We start from the raw sequence: 13,872 nt of genomic DNA on the forward strand, positions 1-13,872 counted from the left end.
GGCCTTTCCAGGATCCCGGGAGTCGCAGCTGCTGGTTCCTGGAGCTTTATAACGGAGAGGACAGCCCCGCCCCTTCAGGCAGCCGCCTGGCTCCGGGGATCCAGGGGAAGAGGCGGCCGGGGAAGGGGCGCAGAGCGCGAGCAACTTCAGGATTGCGATGTGTGATGCGCGCGGCGATGCAGTGTGTTTGTGGGCGTGATTTTGAGTGTGGTCGGGGTGGGTCGGGGAATCCGGCGCTGAGTCTGTGAGGTTGCACGTGGTTCTAAGTGTGTATGTGTAGGGACAAGGGCTACTGGGGGACGTTCATGACGCGGTGGCTAAATGGGATTGTGCAGTTCAGTGTGTGCCTGCAATTGTGATGGGTAACACAACTGCACACTGTAAATAATTCGAAGATTCTTTGTGTGTGAGTACGCACCTGAGTGGGCGAAAAGAAGTGTAAACGACTTCAGGATTGTGTGACGTTTTGAGATCGTGGGCTGCGCGCAAGCTTCTCCGCGCATGTGTATGTGTTTTATGCGAGATCCTGGACCATTGTGTGTAGTCGTAGGAGCCTGGGACTTTGTGGTCCTGTGCAGGTGTCTCCAGCTGGCTGTGTGCGTGTGGGGCTAGAGGACATGAATGAGGTTGTGAATGACTAAGGGGTGTGTGTGGGCGGGTGACTAGGTTTGGGAGGTCCCCCGGGTGTAGCTGTGAATGAATACGACGAAGATCCGGGGTTCTTTGTGGACCTGTGTGTATGTGTGTGTATGCGCGGGTACTCGTGTGTGTTCCGCCTCCAGATAACAAAGCCACCCTCCCAAACCCCTCATCACCAGACGCCAGGGCGAGGAGCCCCAGCCTCAAAGGGAACTCTCAGCTGTATGTAAATGCCGCCATCTGCCGGGCGGCCGCGCCCCTCCCCCTCTGCCGCAGCTGGGCTGCCCGTTTGGCCTCCGGAAGGTGTGAGGAGCAAATGGGCAGGAAATTCGTCTTCACGCACCAGGAGCCAGGAGTCGCTCTCCCACCCCAGGATGAATGCGGTGAGGGCGCCCCCAGACCCTCCAAAACCCCTTAGTATTCCAGGGCCACAGCAAAAAACGCCAGTTAGGGGCAGATGTTCCAGCCCTGGACATAATCACTCTGTGCCCAGGGCAAAGCCCGTTGGATGGAAGAAACTCGTTCCTTTTCCCGGAGGAGGGGACATTAATTCGGAGGCTAATAGTTTTAGGGGGAGAATACAGGTTGAATTTAAATGCATATTGTCTGGGGCTGGGGATGTGGCTCAAGCGGTAGCGCGCTTGCCTGGCATGCGTGCGGCCCAGGTTCGATCCTCAGCACCACATACAAACAAAGATGTTGTGTTTTAATATTTATTAAAAAATAAATATTAAAATTCTCTCTCTCTCTCTCTCTCTCTCTCTCTCTCTCTCTCTCTCTCGGAAAAAAAAATGCATATTGTCTGCTAGAGGTCAGCAGTCAGGCACACAGAGTGCTCATTTTGTAATTAATAGAAGAATGCCAATCTAGAACCTTCTCGTAATCCTGAGGACACCGGAGTAGGGGAGGGTCTGAGCCAGAGAAGGCTGTGGGTCAGCTCACGCAATGTCCAGGCTCCTTCTCATTCTGCTGCTCTTTCCCTCCCTCCCTCCCTATGGATGGAGGGATGCCCTCGGGATGCCTCCCCAAGGGCCCCAGGCCTCTGAGCTCCCACAGCCCCCAGGGATTCCTCTGTGCTGGCCCCACCCTCTGCCCGGGCCTCCCCACCGGCCCTGACCACTCTGGCCTATGGGGTCTTTCTGAACACAAACCCGGCCCCGTCCTCCTGCTGCATACTCTTCAGTGGCTCGTGCATCTTTAAGACTGACATTTGAAGTCCTTGTCCCACATCCTCACTACTCAAGATTCTGTGGCCCCCCAAAGGGAAAAGCCAGACCTTTTGGACCCAGATTATTGGGCAGCAGATTAGGGTCAGGTGGGAGAGTGAACCTCCCATCTTGGAGATGTTCATACAGAATTTGGGCAAGATTAGAATTAGCTGTGGGAGGGCTGGGGCTCAGCGGTAGCGCACTTGCCTGGCATGTGTGAGGCCTGGGTTTGATTCTCAGCACCGCATATGAATAAATAAAATAAAGGTCTGTCAACAACAACAACAAAAAAATTAGCTGTGGGAGATGGCAAACTTCTGCCCTGGGTAACTTGAGAAAGTAACAGATTCCAGGTTTGATATACCTAAACATTTTAAAAAATTAAAAATTGTCTGGGGCTGAGATTGTGGCTCAGAGGAAGAGTGCTCGCCTTGCATGCATGAGGCACTGGGTTTGATCCTCAGCCCCACATAAAGATATTGTGTCCACCTATAACTAAAATACTTAAAACAACACTTGCCTCTCATATACAAGGCTCTAGGTTGGATTCCTGGCACCATAAAAAATGAATAAATTTTTAAGAGCAGCCTTTATTGCAGGTTTGTGCTAAGCATTATGGCATTTCTCAGGGACTCTCTCATGTCACATGTGTGGGAAATGTACTTTACAGAATTTCTGACTATCTTTTTGGCTGTTTGGGACTTACTTTTTGGTATCAAGGACTGAACTCAGGGGTATTCAACCACATCCCCAGCCCTATTTTATATTTTATCTAGAGACAGTCTCACTGAGTTGCTTAGTGACTCCCTACTGCTGAGGCTGGCTTTGAACTTGAGATCCTCCTGCCTCAGCCTCTTGAGCTGCTGGGATTACAGGTGTGCTCCACTGTGCTGGCTGGGACTTTTTCTTATGTGCTAACCTTAGAGACCACAGAAGGCCTGCTGAGGTGACATGTGAGCTGAGACCTAGAGGAGGTGAGGGTGGCAAAGGAAGTGCAAAGGCCGAGGCCTACGCGATGTCCCCAGGGCTTTCCTTCTCATTTCCTTCTGGGCTCTGCTCAACTGTACCTTCCCAAGACGCCTTTCTGGACCATTCCCTCAAGTATAAAGTAGCCCTCCAAGTCCCCAAGCCCCTGCTTCTCCCACATTTTCTTTTTCATTTCTGAGGACTGAACCCAGGGGCACTGTCTCACTGAGCTATACCCCAGCCCTTTTCCATCAGGGTCTTGCTAAACTGCCCAAGCTTTGGATCTCCCCCCTCAGCCTCCTGAGTCACCGGGTTTATTTTTCTTTATCCATTGATCATCCCCAAGAACTACCGGAGGCGTTGTCATCTCCTCTGTGGGACCCCAGCTCCATGAGGGCGGAGCTCCCCACCCCCGTGGCCCACTTCTGCAGCCAGGGCCAGCAGGGCCGCACAGCAGGGGGCCAGCGGGGAGGAGCCAGTATCAACCCCTTGGGGTGAGGAAATAGAGGCTAAGGCCTTGCCAGGGTCACCGAGCCAGGAAGCGTGACCCGGAGATGCAGGTCCTGTTGGGGTGCTTTAATGCGGCGCAGTGCTGTCCATCAGAAGACCCCAGGACACAACGCAGCCCTGGTGCCCAGGGCCCTTGAGGATCATGTCCTGCCATGTCATACAAGCAGTGTCAAATCCTCTCCTCCCCACCAGCTTTCAGCGAGTGTCACCTGACTGCACAAGGGGCTGAGCTGGCACCAAAGTGAGCAGCAAGTTTGGGAGATCCAATGGTTGCAAGAGCATGTGCCACCCAGAATGCCAAAGGCTGCTGCCCGGAGAGACACTCTTGACCCCAGAGGGGAGGGGCTGGCAGATAAACCTCTTCCTTCCACGTACTGGTACAGGGGATTTGGAAAGGCCCTCAGGTTCCGTGGGATGTAGGCACACCTGGGGGCAAGCTCCCAGCCCACCAGGGGCTCCCCCAGGACTCTCACAGAAGCAGCTTTGTCCCCTTATCCTTAGTCTCATTTCTTAAAGCCACATGAAAAGCAAATGCAGGCCCTCCCTCTACCCAGGAACTTCCCCAAACTAGGGAGCCCTGAGGATGTGGGTCGATTTCCTGCATTAGAAACAGTACCCAGGGCTGGGCGTGTTCCTGCAAACTTTATCTTTGCAGATGTCCACGAACTTTTTTTTTTTTTTAATTGAACCCAGGGGTGCTCTACCACACTACATCCCAGGCCTTTTTGAGACAGGTTCTTGCTAAATTGCTGGGGCTGGCCTCAAATTTGTGATCCTCCTGCCTCAGCCTAAGATCACAGGTGTGCCCCTCAGCATCTGGCCGACCATTATTTCAAGTGCATTTAGTTCTTATAAGAAACACCAAGGAAGATCTTTTAAAAATAGTTGGTACTAGCAGTAGGTGCCAGCCGGAGCGGAGAGGCTGGGAGGAAGGCACTTCAAGCCAAAAAGGTCCAGCACATTTCCATCTGTGACAACCATGTGGCCTGTTAAGTTCATGTCACTGGACAGTTCATGTCACTATTCCTGACAGCCTCTCTAAGGTACCAACACCCCTGTTTTAGAGATGACAAAACCAAGGTGGAGGGGTAGCTCCCTTAGATTCTTACAGCTACTACCCTGGGGCCTATGTGGAAGGGGTTCTGCTTTTAAGCTGAGGCAGAAACTAAGGTAGTTGTAGAAACTGAGGCACTGAGAGGTAAAATAAATTGCCCAGGGTCACAGCCTGCCAGGAAGTGGCAGAGCTTGCATCTGCACTTGAACAGTCAGGAACCCACACAGCCGTGCTTGCCAATATGGGGGCCAGGAGACACATGTGGCTGTTAAATCTCAGGGCAGTTTCAGCCTGGTGTGTGAGGCCCTGGGCTCCACCCAGCACTGCAGAAAACCAATCAACAGTGAGATTTAATATAAAAATCCTCATTTCTGGGCGGGCACTGTAGCAGTCTTATGCCCCAGATACTCTGGAAGCTGAGGCAGGAAGACCACTCAAGCCCTGGAGTTCAAGACCAGCCTCGGCAACACAGTGAGAGCGCATCTCAAAAATCAATCCATCCACTCATCCATCCCTCCCAACTTTGGGCTTCTGTTGAAAAACCGGAAGCTCAAACAACTCCAGGGCCACCTTCCCGTGGGGCCACGGCTGGCGGGAGGTGAGCAGATGTCCAGGTGAGGTGGGGCCATCTCTAGACCACCAGGGCTCAACTTGGCTTTATTTCCACGGGAGCTACCTGTGTTTAACCCCCATCCTCTGCTTTTCTCCACATGCGAGGAATCTGGAGCCAGAGAGGTGCACTTTTTGCAGATCAAACAGCACATGGGAAGACAGCCGAGCAGAGACCCGGGTTTCCAGATAGCCAGGCCCAAACTGGCCCTGATCCTACAGAGCCTCTGCTCTGTTCGGCAGTCAGCTGGCCACTGTGGCATGATGACCCAAGTCCCGGACCTCACCCTGATGCCCCATCTGGAGACTCTCCGGACACAGGAGTTGTGCCATCTGGGATGCACTTTATTGGACATGTGGCTGCCCAAGCCTTGGTCTGGGAGCACTGGGGCCTGAGGCCCTGAACCCAGGCAGTGAGTTTGAGGAGGCCCAGAGCATCAGGGCTGTTTGGAGCGAGGCCACAAGCGGCTGGTGAGAGAGCCGAAGAAGAGTTTCTGCTTGTTGGACTTGGCGAGCTCAGCCAGGCGCTGCTGTTCCTCCTGGGCGGTCAGGGGACAAGAGGAGGAGGAGGTCAGCCTGGGGTAGGTGGGTTTCCTCCCACACTGCCAGTCCCCAGCCTCAGCCCAGGGGCCAGCCTTCCTTTAGACATTGGCCCAGGGCCCACTCCCCTGCCCAAACCAACAGAGCACTGCACGCCAGCTCCAGCCCCTGTTCACACACTGGTAAGGGCCAGCTGCGTCACAGGAGCTCAACCTCAAGATGCCTGGGGGACACCACACTCAGATCCCAGGCCCTCAGGATTTTCAGCCATGAACTTCAGGAGTTTCTCAGGCAGAAAATTCTCAGAAGCCCCTCCCCAAAGCCTGGGAACCTATCTCAGACCCTAGACCCCATCCTGGATACTGGGGGAGACCCCAGATCCAAAGACCATAGCCTTCTTCAACAGACTGCCCTGTCCTACTCCGAGCACCCAGTGGCTGGCATGGGGGAAGCCCTGACCCAGCTCTCCAGGCCTTCTCTGGGCACTTAGGGCTCTAGCTAGCCCCAGAAAACCAACCCAGAATCTGGCCAACCGCAGCCTGGACATGAGCATCTTTTCTGACTCGAGCCACACACCAGTGTCCCTCCAAGACCAGCAAAGTTCCCTCCCCAGACTCCTGGCCAAGTGCCATGGACACCTCCCTCCAGACATGATCTAAACCTTAGGTCTACCTCCACAGGGAGTCCCCAGGACTGCTCACAAGTGTCAAGGACACTCCCTCCTCCAGACCCATCTCAAGTGCTTTCCATTTCCTGAGCAGCCCACAGAACCAGGCCACCCTCCTCACCACATCCCTGCCCGGAAGGCTGTGTCACCGCCCCCAGGTCACAGATACTGCGGCAAAGGAGAAGGTACTGGCCAAGGTCACAGTCAGCCAGGGGACAGTATAGAGAGGGGCTGCTTCAGGAACCTCCTTCGGGAGCCTCAAAGGACCCTGGGCGTGGAGCGAGTCCAACCTGCTCGAGCTGGCTCTGCCGCTGCTTGAAAGCCTCCAGCGGGTCATCCTCCAGGGCGTAGTGCTCCAGCACAGTCCGCACATCCTCCACTTGGTTCAGAGCGATGGCTGCGGGCACAACAGGACGCGGTCAGCCAGCCTTGAGGCCCAAGGGAGGCAGGGCCCACAGGGCCAAGGTCAGATCCTAGACCGACACTCCCTGGAACGCTCTCAATGCTCCACAAGGGCTCCCCCGACATTCCCAGGGGAGCACCCGGACATAGGAGTCTCTGGAACTCCAAGATGTTCGTGGCCTCTGCCCCTCGACTGCAGTTTGTTTTCCCAGCACTGGAGACTGAGCCCAGGGCCTCACTTGACTGCCAGTGGACAAGAAAGACAAGGCAGAATCAAGCATCTGCCATCACCTTGAGGACCAGGTCCCTGGGGTCAGGGGCTAGGAGGGTGGGACCAGCCTCACTCTTAAGGAAGGCAGACAGGTCCAACAAGACCCGGTCGTCCGAGTTGCCGTCCCAGGGCCGCAGGGCGACACCATTGTAGGGCTGCAGGCGGAAGGCTTCCTTCTTGCAGTCCACGACCACCACTCGGGCCGGGTCCCGATTCAGACACGAAATGTCCTGGAAGTGGGCAACAGGTCAGGTCACTCTCTGTGCCCCTCCCCTCCCCACAAGGAACATGCACACACAAGGCATCACCATGGCCCCTCTCCCAAACTCCACCTGCAGAGCCCTCGGCCTCTGGCTGGGCGGAGTCACGCCACTCCTAGGCCCTCTTGGGATGGGCGGGCCCTGGCGTGTCCAACTACTGCCCAGGTGAGGTGACTGTGATATGCTGCAGGTCGAAGAACCTCTTGCCCAGGAAAAAGAGGTGCAGATGGACCCACAGCAACACACAGGGAGTCACACAGACTGACACAGACCTTCGTCACAGTCCATGCACCGCTGAATCCCAACGTAAGCCCCCAGCCCCACCAAGACCCAGATAGAAGCCCAACAGACGCCTGGGCACAGGGAATCCTGGAGCCGGGCACAGACCCCGGCATGTGTTTCCACACCCAGGCTCATGGGAGCAACTGCAATTATCCACTGTCCTGAAGCACCCAGTTACAGACACAGAGAGACGAAACTCCACATCACTACCCCTCACCCACACTGTCTTCTTTAGGGAGACCCCACTTCTCCCCACTCCCCCAGATTCTGGAGGAAGGGCCAAAATGCTCCGCCAAGCTCAGGTCCTGCCAGGAGAATGAGATCTGTACAGAATCACAAGCAGGGTGGAGGCTGGGACTGGAGCTCAGCCCTCTTTCTGGCAGTGCTGGCACCCGAGCCCACCCCAGAGGCCCCCCACCATAACCCCCACACGGCACCTTGACATGGTGTCCATCCATGTATCTTGTGGCATCCCGGAAGAGGCGGTAGGAGATGAAGCCATGGGGGTCCACACTGTCGATGAGTGGAAACGCAGTCTGGGGGGATCAAGGAGAGGTCAGCTGGGTCTGGCCCACCAGATCTCTTGCTCCCCCACACCACCCATGCCTGCTCTGCCCCGGAGCCTCACCATGCCAGTCTCTGACGTGAAGATGACAATTTCGTACAGAGGTGCAAGCTGCTGGAACAAGGTCTCGATGCCTGGCCGCTTCTTGAACCTCCAGCCAGTAGCCAGCTGGGGGATGAGGGCAGTGAGCCACCAGGACCACGAGGGGCCCGGGGCCTAGACCCAGCCAGGGGGTTCCCAGAGCCAGGGTTCCCTCTGTTCTTGGGGGTTTGAGAACACAAGGGCTAAGAACTAGAGTCTGGAGCAAGAGCCGACTCCTGGCACACCCCCGACAGCCCCACAGTGGGCACTGAAAGCGAGGCAGTGGGAAGAGACAGGCTCTCCCCAAGATCACACAGCACCCCCAGCCCACTGCACAGGTCTATCCCCAACCCGCTGCCTTCCCCGAGACACACCGACCACTCAGGGTGCAAGAGGACACCAGTGAGCTCCAAGACAAGTGTGTAGGGCGGCTGATAGTATGGCTCCCGCAGAGGGTCTGGAAGAAGGCAGGGGCTGGTGGGCTCAATGATCATCTGTGGGACAGAAAAGGGACAAGGGTGCTTGACACAGAAGCTGGGGGCTGAGGACGGAAGGTAGGGACCAGGCCCAGGTCCCTGCTTACCTGTCTATAATCTTTGAAATATTTGTATGTCCGACGTAACTGCTGGACCAGAATTGGATCTAGGAGAACATTGGGCACAAAGGATTCCAAGATAAGCTGCTGCTCGACCTCCCAAACACCAGAGGTTTGTGATCCACCAGACACACAGCAGGTTTACTCCCGCCTGGTTTCAATCAGCTCATTTCGAGGCCAAAAGGTAGATGGCAACGACATATTACCAGGTGGGAACAAAGATATTCATTTACCCAGTTTTAAAAAAAAAATGTTTGATTGTAGATGGACACAATACCTTTATTAATCTTTATGTGGTGCTGAAGACCGAACCCAGTGCCTCAGCCATGCTAGGTGAGGGCTCTACCGCTGAGCCCCAGCCCCAGCCCCCTCACTTACCCAGTTTTAATGTGAATACTTACTTCCACACTCCATGCCAGGTATAAAAATAGCCCACCTAAAATTCAGACATAAAGGGGCTAGGGCTGTGGCTCAATGGCAGAGTGCTTGCCTCGCACATGTGAGGCACTGGGTTCGATCCTCAGCACCACAAGAAAATAAATAAACAAAATAAAGGTATTGTGTCCATTTACAACTAAACAAAAATATTTTTAAAAAATTCAGACATGTACACCTTTTGATCTTATGCCAGTGTTTAGTCCATCCTGAGCTTGAGATGTCTGCTCAAAGCCAGTGCACTAGTCTAGTTATACTACAGTGAACACAGACACATCTGTATGCTTAAAACCACAGATTCTCAACTAAGAACACTTTTATTTATCTTGTCCCTCTGACACACACTACCACCATAAATTTGGCAATGTCTAGAGACCTTTTTTTTTTTTTGGATGCTAGGACTGAACCCAGGATCTCACCCATGCTAAGCATGGGCTCTTCCAAGCCGCACCCCAGCCCGTGGGGACAGTTTTGATTGCCATGATTCTGGTACCTAGTGCGTAAATATAATTATCCTGGGTGCTGCTAAACATTCTATAATGCACAAGACAGTCCCCCCACAGTAAAGAATGATCTAGTTCAAACTGTCAGTAGGGCTGAAGGTGAAAAACCCTGGTTTAAATGAGTACATTGGCTTCAGCTGAAACCGAGAGCTTCCAGGAGTGCCTGCTGGAGGGCACTATTTTCAATCCAATTCTACCTATGGGCCAATCTCTGAAAAACCACAATATTGAAACCAGTTAATATGCACATTTTAAACCTATGTCTCTACCTGCCCAATTTAAATCAGCATATTGATTTGTTGAAGCCACTATAATTTTATATCTGCCCAGTTAAAACATACTCACCCTGATGCCTCGCTGCAACAATCAGTATAACAAACTCCCCAGCACAAAACAGGTGGCTTTCTGGATCCACCAATTTTACTTTTCTCTTGGGAAGGGCCAGGTGTGACAGAATTGACAACTACTATCCAATTTGTCAGAAGCTCCCCATCAAAAGCTGGTTAATGAGAGGGGGAGGGAGGGAGGCATTGTTTTGGAAATGAGGAGCCTGGTGGGGTAGGAGCTTAGGGGAAAAAAAAGAGGCTGTCATAAAGAGGAGGGGGTTAGGGGCTGCAGATGCTCAGATCTAAGGCACAGGAAGCCATGTGTCTGGGGATAGACTGCCCTGTCTCCCCAAGCCCTCCCACCCAGGTTCCCCTCCCCCATCTGTCCTCTGCCATCTGCTCCTGGGTTGAGGGGCCAGGAAAGGGGGCTGGGGCTTTGTAATGCCCCTCCCCCAAGCCATCCAGCTGCTGCCCCCCATGTCTGTGCCCCCCCAATAGAAGGAGGAGGGGCTGGGAGCACCAGATGGGGAGGGCTCCTGTGCCTAAGTGGCACAGTTAAGAGGGCCAGGGGACCCCAGAATCTGTGCTTGTTGACTTACCATTGTCGAACTCATCAGGAATCTGGGAGGTGGAGAGAAAAATGGAAAGTTAGGGAAGGAACAAGGACCCCAACATATTTATAAAAGGTTCTCCAAGACCTCTGAGAGGAGTAGAAGGTCCTTGGGAGTGAGAGGCTCACTCCAGGCCAGAGACAAGCTGAGTAGACCAAAGGGAACCCACCCTCACAAAGGAAGGACTCTGGCAAGGCCTTGTTCCCCCTCACCTTGGCACCGTTTTCATCCACAGGGTTGTTTCCTGCAAGGGAGACAATCAATGGAAGACATGGGGACCCCATCTCCTGGCTCTTGGGGGTAGAAGGTATGTCAGGGGCTTGGACTCCTGGGTCTGAGAGAGAGGGCTAGAGGTATGGCCTCCTAGATTCAAGGGAGGAGGGGACTGGGTTCCAATTGGTTCCCCATAGCCTGATACAGGAACCAGCTCGAGAGACAGAAGGAGTAGAAAGGAGAAGGAGACTTCTCCAGTTTTCAAAATAGGTGTCCTAGTTGGCAGCCCTATTGAAGGGTCAGAGAATGAAGATCAGTGAAGCCACTACGGGGAAAGAGGGGAAGGTTCCACAGTAGAATTCAGGAAGCCAGCAGAACAAAATTGGGGGGCAGGGGCATGTCCCTCACCGAAAATATAGATGATGCTCACAGTCCCACCAGCTCCAAGCAAACCAGCAAGCCAAAGTGCAACTTTTTTGGCATAGCTGGGACCTTCTGAGCCTGGCTGCTGCTGTGGCCCCTGGGCTTTAGTGCTCCCATGGCTTCCAATCTCTGCAGCCTGCAGATTGGGAGAGGAGTGGAGGAAGGCGGTTAGCTAAGAGAGGGGAGAGACAAGGTCAGGATACTTTGACCTCTACTCTAGTTCAAGTAGAATCAAAATCAGAAGCCAAGAAGCAGACACCCACATAACCCCCAGCATTGTATTCTTAGAAGGGCAACTGAGAGGACCCCCTTCAGAGTGTCTAGACTGTACAGGGCAACGAATCCAGGAATTTAAGAACTGACAGGCCAGTTTACCCAGGACCCTGGAGGTAAGAGAACTGGAGGGTCTGGAGCCCAGCAAAGTCAGTCAGGGAGACTAAGGGATCAGGTCGCCCAAAATTGGGATGCCTGAAGTTGGGGGACAGAGGCACACGGGACAAGACTGAGAGTTAAAACATCCGGATTCCTAAGGCTCAAGGTAGCAGGGTCTAGAAAAAAAAGGACAGGAGTGGGGGCAGGGAAGAGCAACTTGTATGGGACTTGGGGAAAAAAGGGAACGGAAGTGATGAACTTGGAGGTCAGAATGGTTGGGATCTGTCCACATGGAAGAAGGTCGAATCCGAAGCCCGGACATCTACTTCACTACCACTAACAACTCCAAAAAAATACCCGCAAGGCCAGGCTGGAACCCCAGCGTCCCGGGTCCCTCCCCGTCGTGTTATCACCTGAGTGTTCACTGACACAGGGAAAGAGGTGACCTCTTCGGCCGCCCACGTGGGTGGGAGGTGTGATCCAGAGGATGCCCTTGGGGCCCCAACATCCATCCCAGGAAGCAAATGTGTCCCTGGCAGGCAGGGAAGCACCCCTCAAACGCAGGCGGATTTCCATTCAGCACCCTGAGGTGCAGCATCCCAGAACCCCTGCCCGGCAGCTATACGTCCGAAATTTCATGGAGGAGCCCAGGCACCCAGGGCCCAAACCCACTCAGCTCACCTGGTCTGGGGCTCGGGGGGGCGGCGTCGCCAGCCTGGTGCACAGCCCCCGCGCGCCGAGCCCGAGTCCGCTCCGCAAGCGCGAGAACAGCGCCGCCGAGGCCGCCATCTTGCGCTGACGCCACGAGACCCCGCCCACTGGCTCCCTCTTCTCCCGCCCCGGGCGCAGGCTGCCGCCAATGAGGACGCAGAGAAGGGGTGGGTTGACGGGAGCCTGAGAGAGACAAGAGGCTCCAGGCGGATTGCCGCAGGTGCTACCGCCTTAGATTTCTTTATTAGCTGTCTCCCAGGCACACCGATTGGAGTACTGTCAGCTGGCACCACGTCCCCCTCAATCCTTAGGGAACACCAGTTCTGCAACTGGACGAGGCAGGGACGAGGATAAGACCTATTGCTTGGAGGTAAAACTAAGGCTAGGGCTGGGGCTGTAGGTCAGTGGTAGAGCGTTTGCCTAGCATGCATGAGGCACTGGGTTCGATCCTCACTCAGCATCACACAAAAATAAGTATAAAGGTTAAAGGAAAAAAAAAAAAAAAAAAGAACCCAACCATAGCTGTCTCCCCTAAGGGGGTCTTTATCTTTACCTCTCAATTTTCAGAAGTGGAAACAGACTTGGAGGACATCTGAAAAGCCAGCCCTGAGATGGAATCTGCCTTCTTTTACCCAGAGCTCTTCTTGCCCCTCCTACCATGAATTCTTATAAAGGGACAGGAGAGGCAGCACAGCGCCATGCGTGGCTGGAGAGGGCCCTTAATAGTGAGCGAGAAATCAACGAATTTGAAGCCGTGAATGTTTGCCAAATCATTTTCAGTGTGTGTGGGCTCTGATAACTTACATATAAAAACCAAAAATACTAATGTAGCAAAAGCCCGGCAAGGTAAAGAAGCGGAATCCAGGGTGGGGTTACTGCTGAAGGGGATGGATTGGGGCTGCTGTCAAAATTGGTTCTCTCTCTGGTACCTATTGTTTCCTAAGCTGGGAAGTGGGACATGGGTCTTCGTGGTTATTTACTTATTTTAGGTACCAGGAGTTGAACCCAAGGGCGCTTGACCACTGAGCCACATCCCCAGCTTTTTTAAAAATTCTGAGACAGAATTGCAGCCTAAGTTGCTAAGACTGGCTTTGAAATGGAGATCCTCCTGCCTCAGCTTTCCAAACCACTGGGATTACAGGCGTATGCCACCCTGCCCAGAGGTATCTTTTTAAATATCTGAAGTATTTTATAATACTGTCATATTTGTATAAGTGTTAATATTGGTCGGGCGTGGTGATGCATGCCTATAATCCCAGTGGCTTGGGAGGCTGAGACGGGAAGATCACAAGTTTGAGGTCAGCCTCAGCAATTTGCCAAGGCTCTGTGCTCCTTAGTGAGACTCTGTCTCAAAAAATAAAAAGGGCTGGGAATATGGCTCAGTGGTTAAGCACTTCTGGGTTCCATTCCCAGTAAACCCCTCCCCGCAAGAAGATATTAACGATGTAATATCAAATGAGGAACAGGAAGTTCAAGATACAAAGCCCCATTCTTTTTAAGTTGTAGATAGACACAATACCTTTTACGGTGCTGAGGATTGAACCCAGTACCTCACATGTGAGAGGCAAGCACTCCACCACTGAGCTAAACCCCAGCCCCCAAAGCCCCATTCTTAACATTGCTCCCACT

The 13,872-nt window shown here is 53.5% G+C and overlaps 1 protein-coding gene across 1 annotated transcript; it reads right to left on the minus strand.

Annotated features, from left to right (window-relative positions):
- Positions 1-5,310: 5,310 nt before the first annotated feature.
- Positions 5,311-12,359, minus strand: Timm50 (translocase of inner mitochondrial membrane 50). The gene is made up of 11 exons (XM_046440263.2): positions 12,214-12,359; positions 11,146-11,296; positions 10,737-10,768; positions 10,513-10,534; positions 8,638-8,696; positions 8,429-8,548; positions 8,037-8,141; positions 7,846-7,944; positions 6,940-7,096; positions 6,484-6,590; positions 5,311-5,525 (listed from the first exon to the last, which is right to left on the minus strand). The coding sequence occupies exons 1-11, from the start codon at positions 12,319-12,321 to the stop codon at positions 5,424-5,426; spliced, it is 1,062 nt and encodes a 353-aa protein (XP_046296219.1). The 5' UTR covers positions 12,322-12,359; the 3' UTR covers positions 5,311-5,423.
- Between the last annotated feature and the right edge of the window lie 1,513 nt (positions 12,360-13,872).

This window comes from Marmota monax, unplaced genomic scaffold (assembly GCF_021218885.2).
Source record: "Marmota monax isolate L192 unplaced genomic scaffold, Marmota_monax_Labrador192_F-V1.1 WCK01_AAM20220418_F8-fsc00228, whole genome shotgun sequence".
NCBI lineage: Eukaryota > Metazoa > Chordata > Mammalia > Rodentia > Sciuridae > Marmota > Marmota monax.

Coding starts and splice junctions, on each gene's coding strand:
- Timm50 (XM_046440263.2), bottom strand. CDS start 12,321: ATGGCGGCCTCGGCGGCGCTGTTCTCGCGCTTGCGGAGCGGACTCGGG. Junction 10,769..11,145: donor GAGCATCATCTATATTTTCG/GTGAGGGACATG, acceptor TCTCCCTTGCAG/GAAACAACCCTGTGGATGAA. Junction 7,945..8,036: donor TCACGTCAGAGACTGGCATG/GTGAGGCTCCGG, acceptor TGATCCCCCCAG/ACTGCGTTTCCACTCATCGA.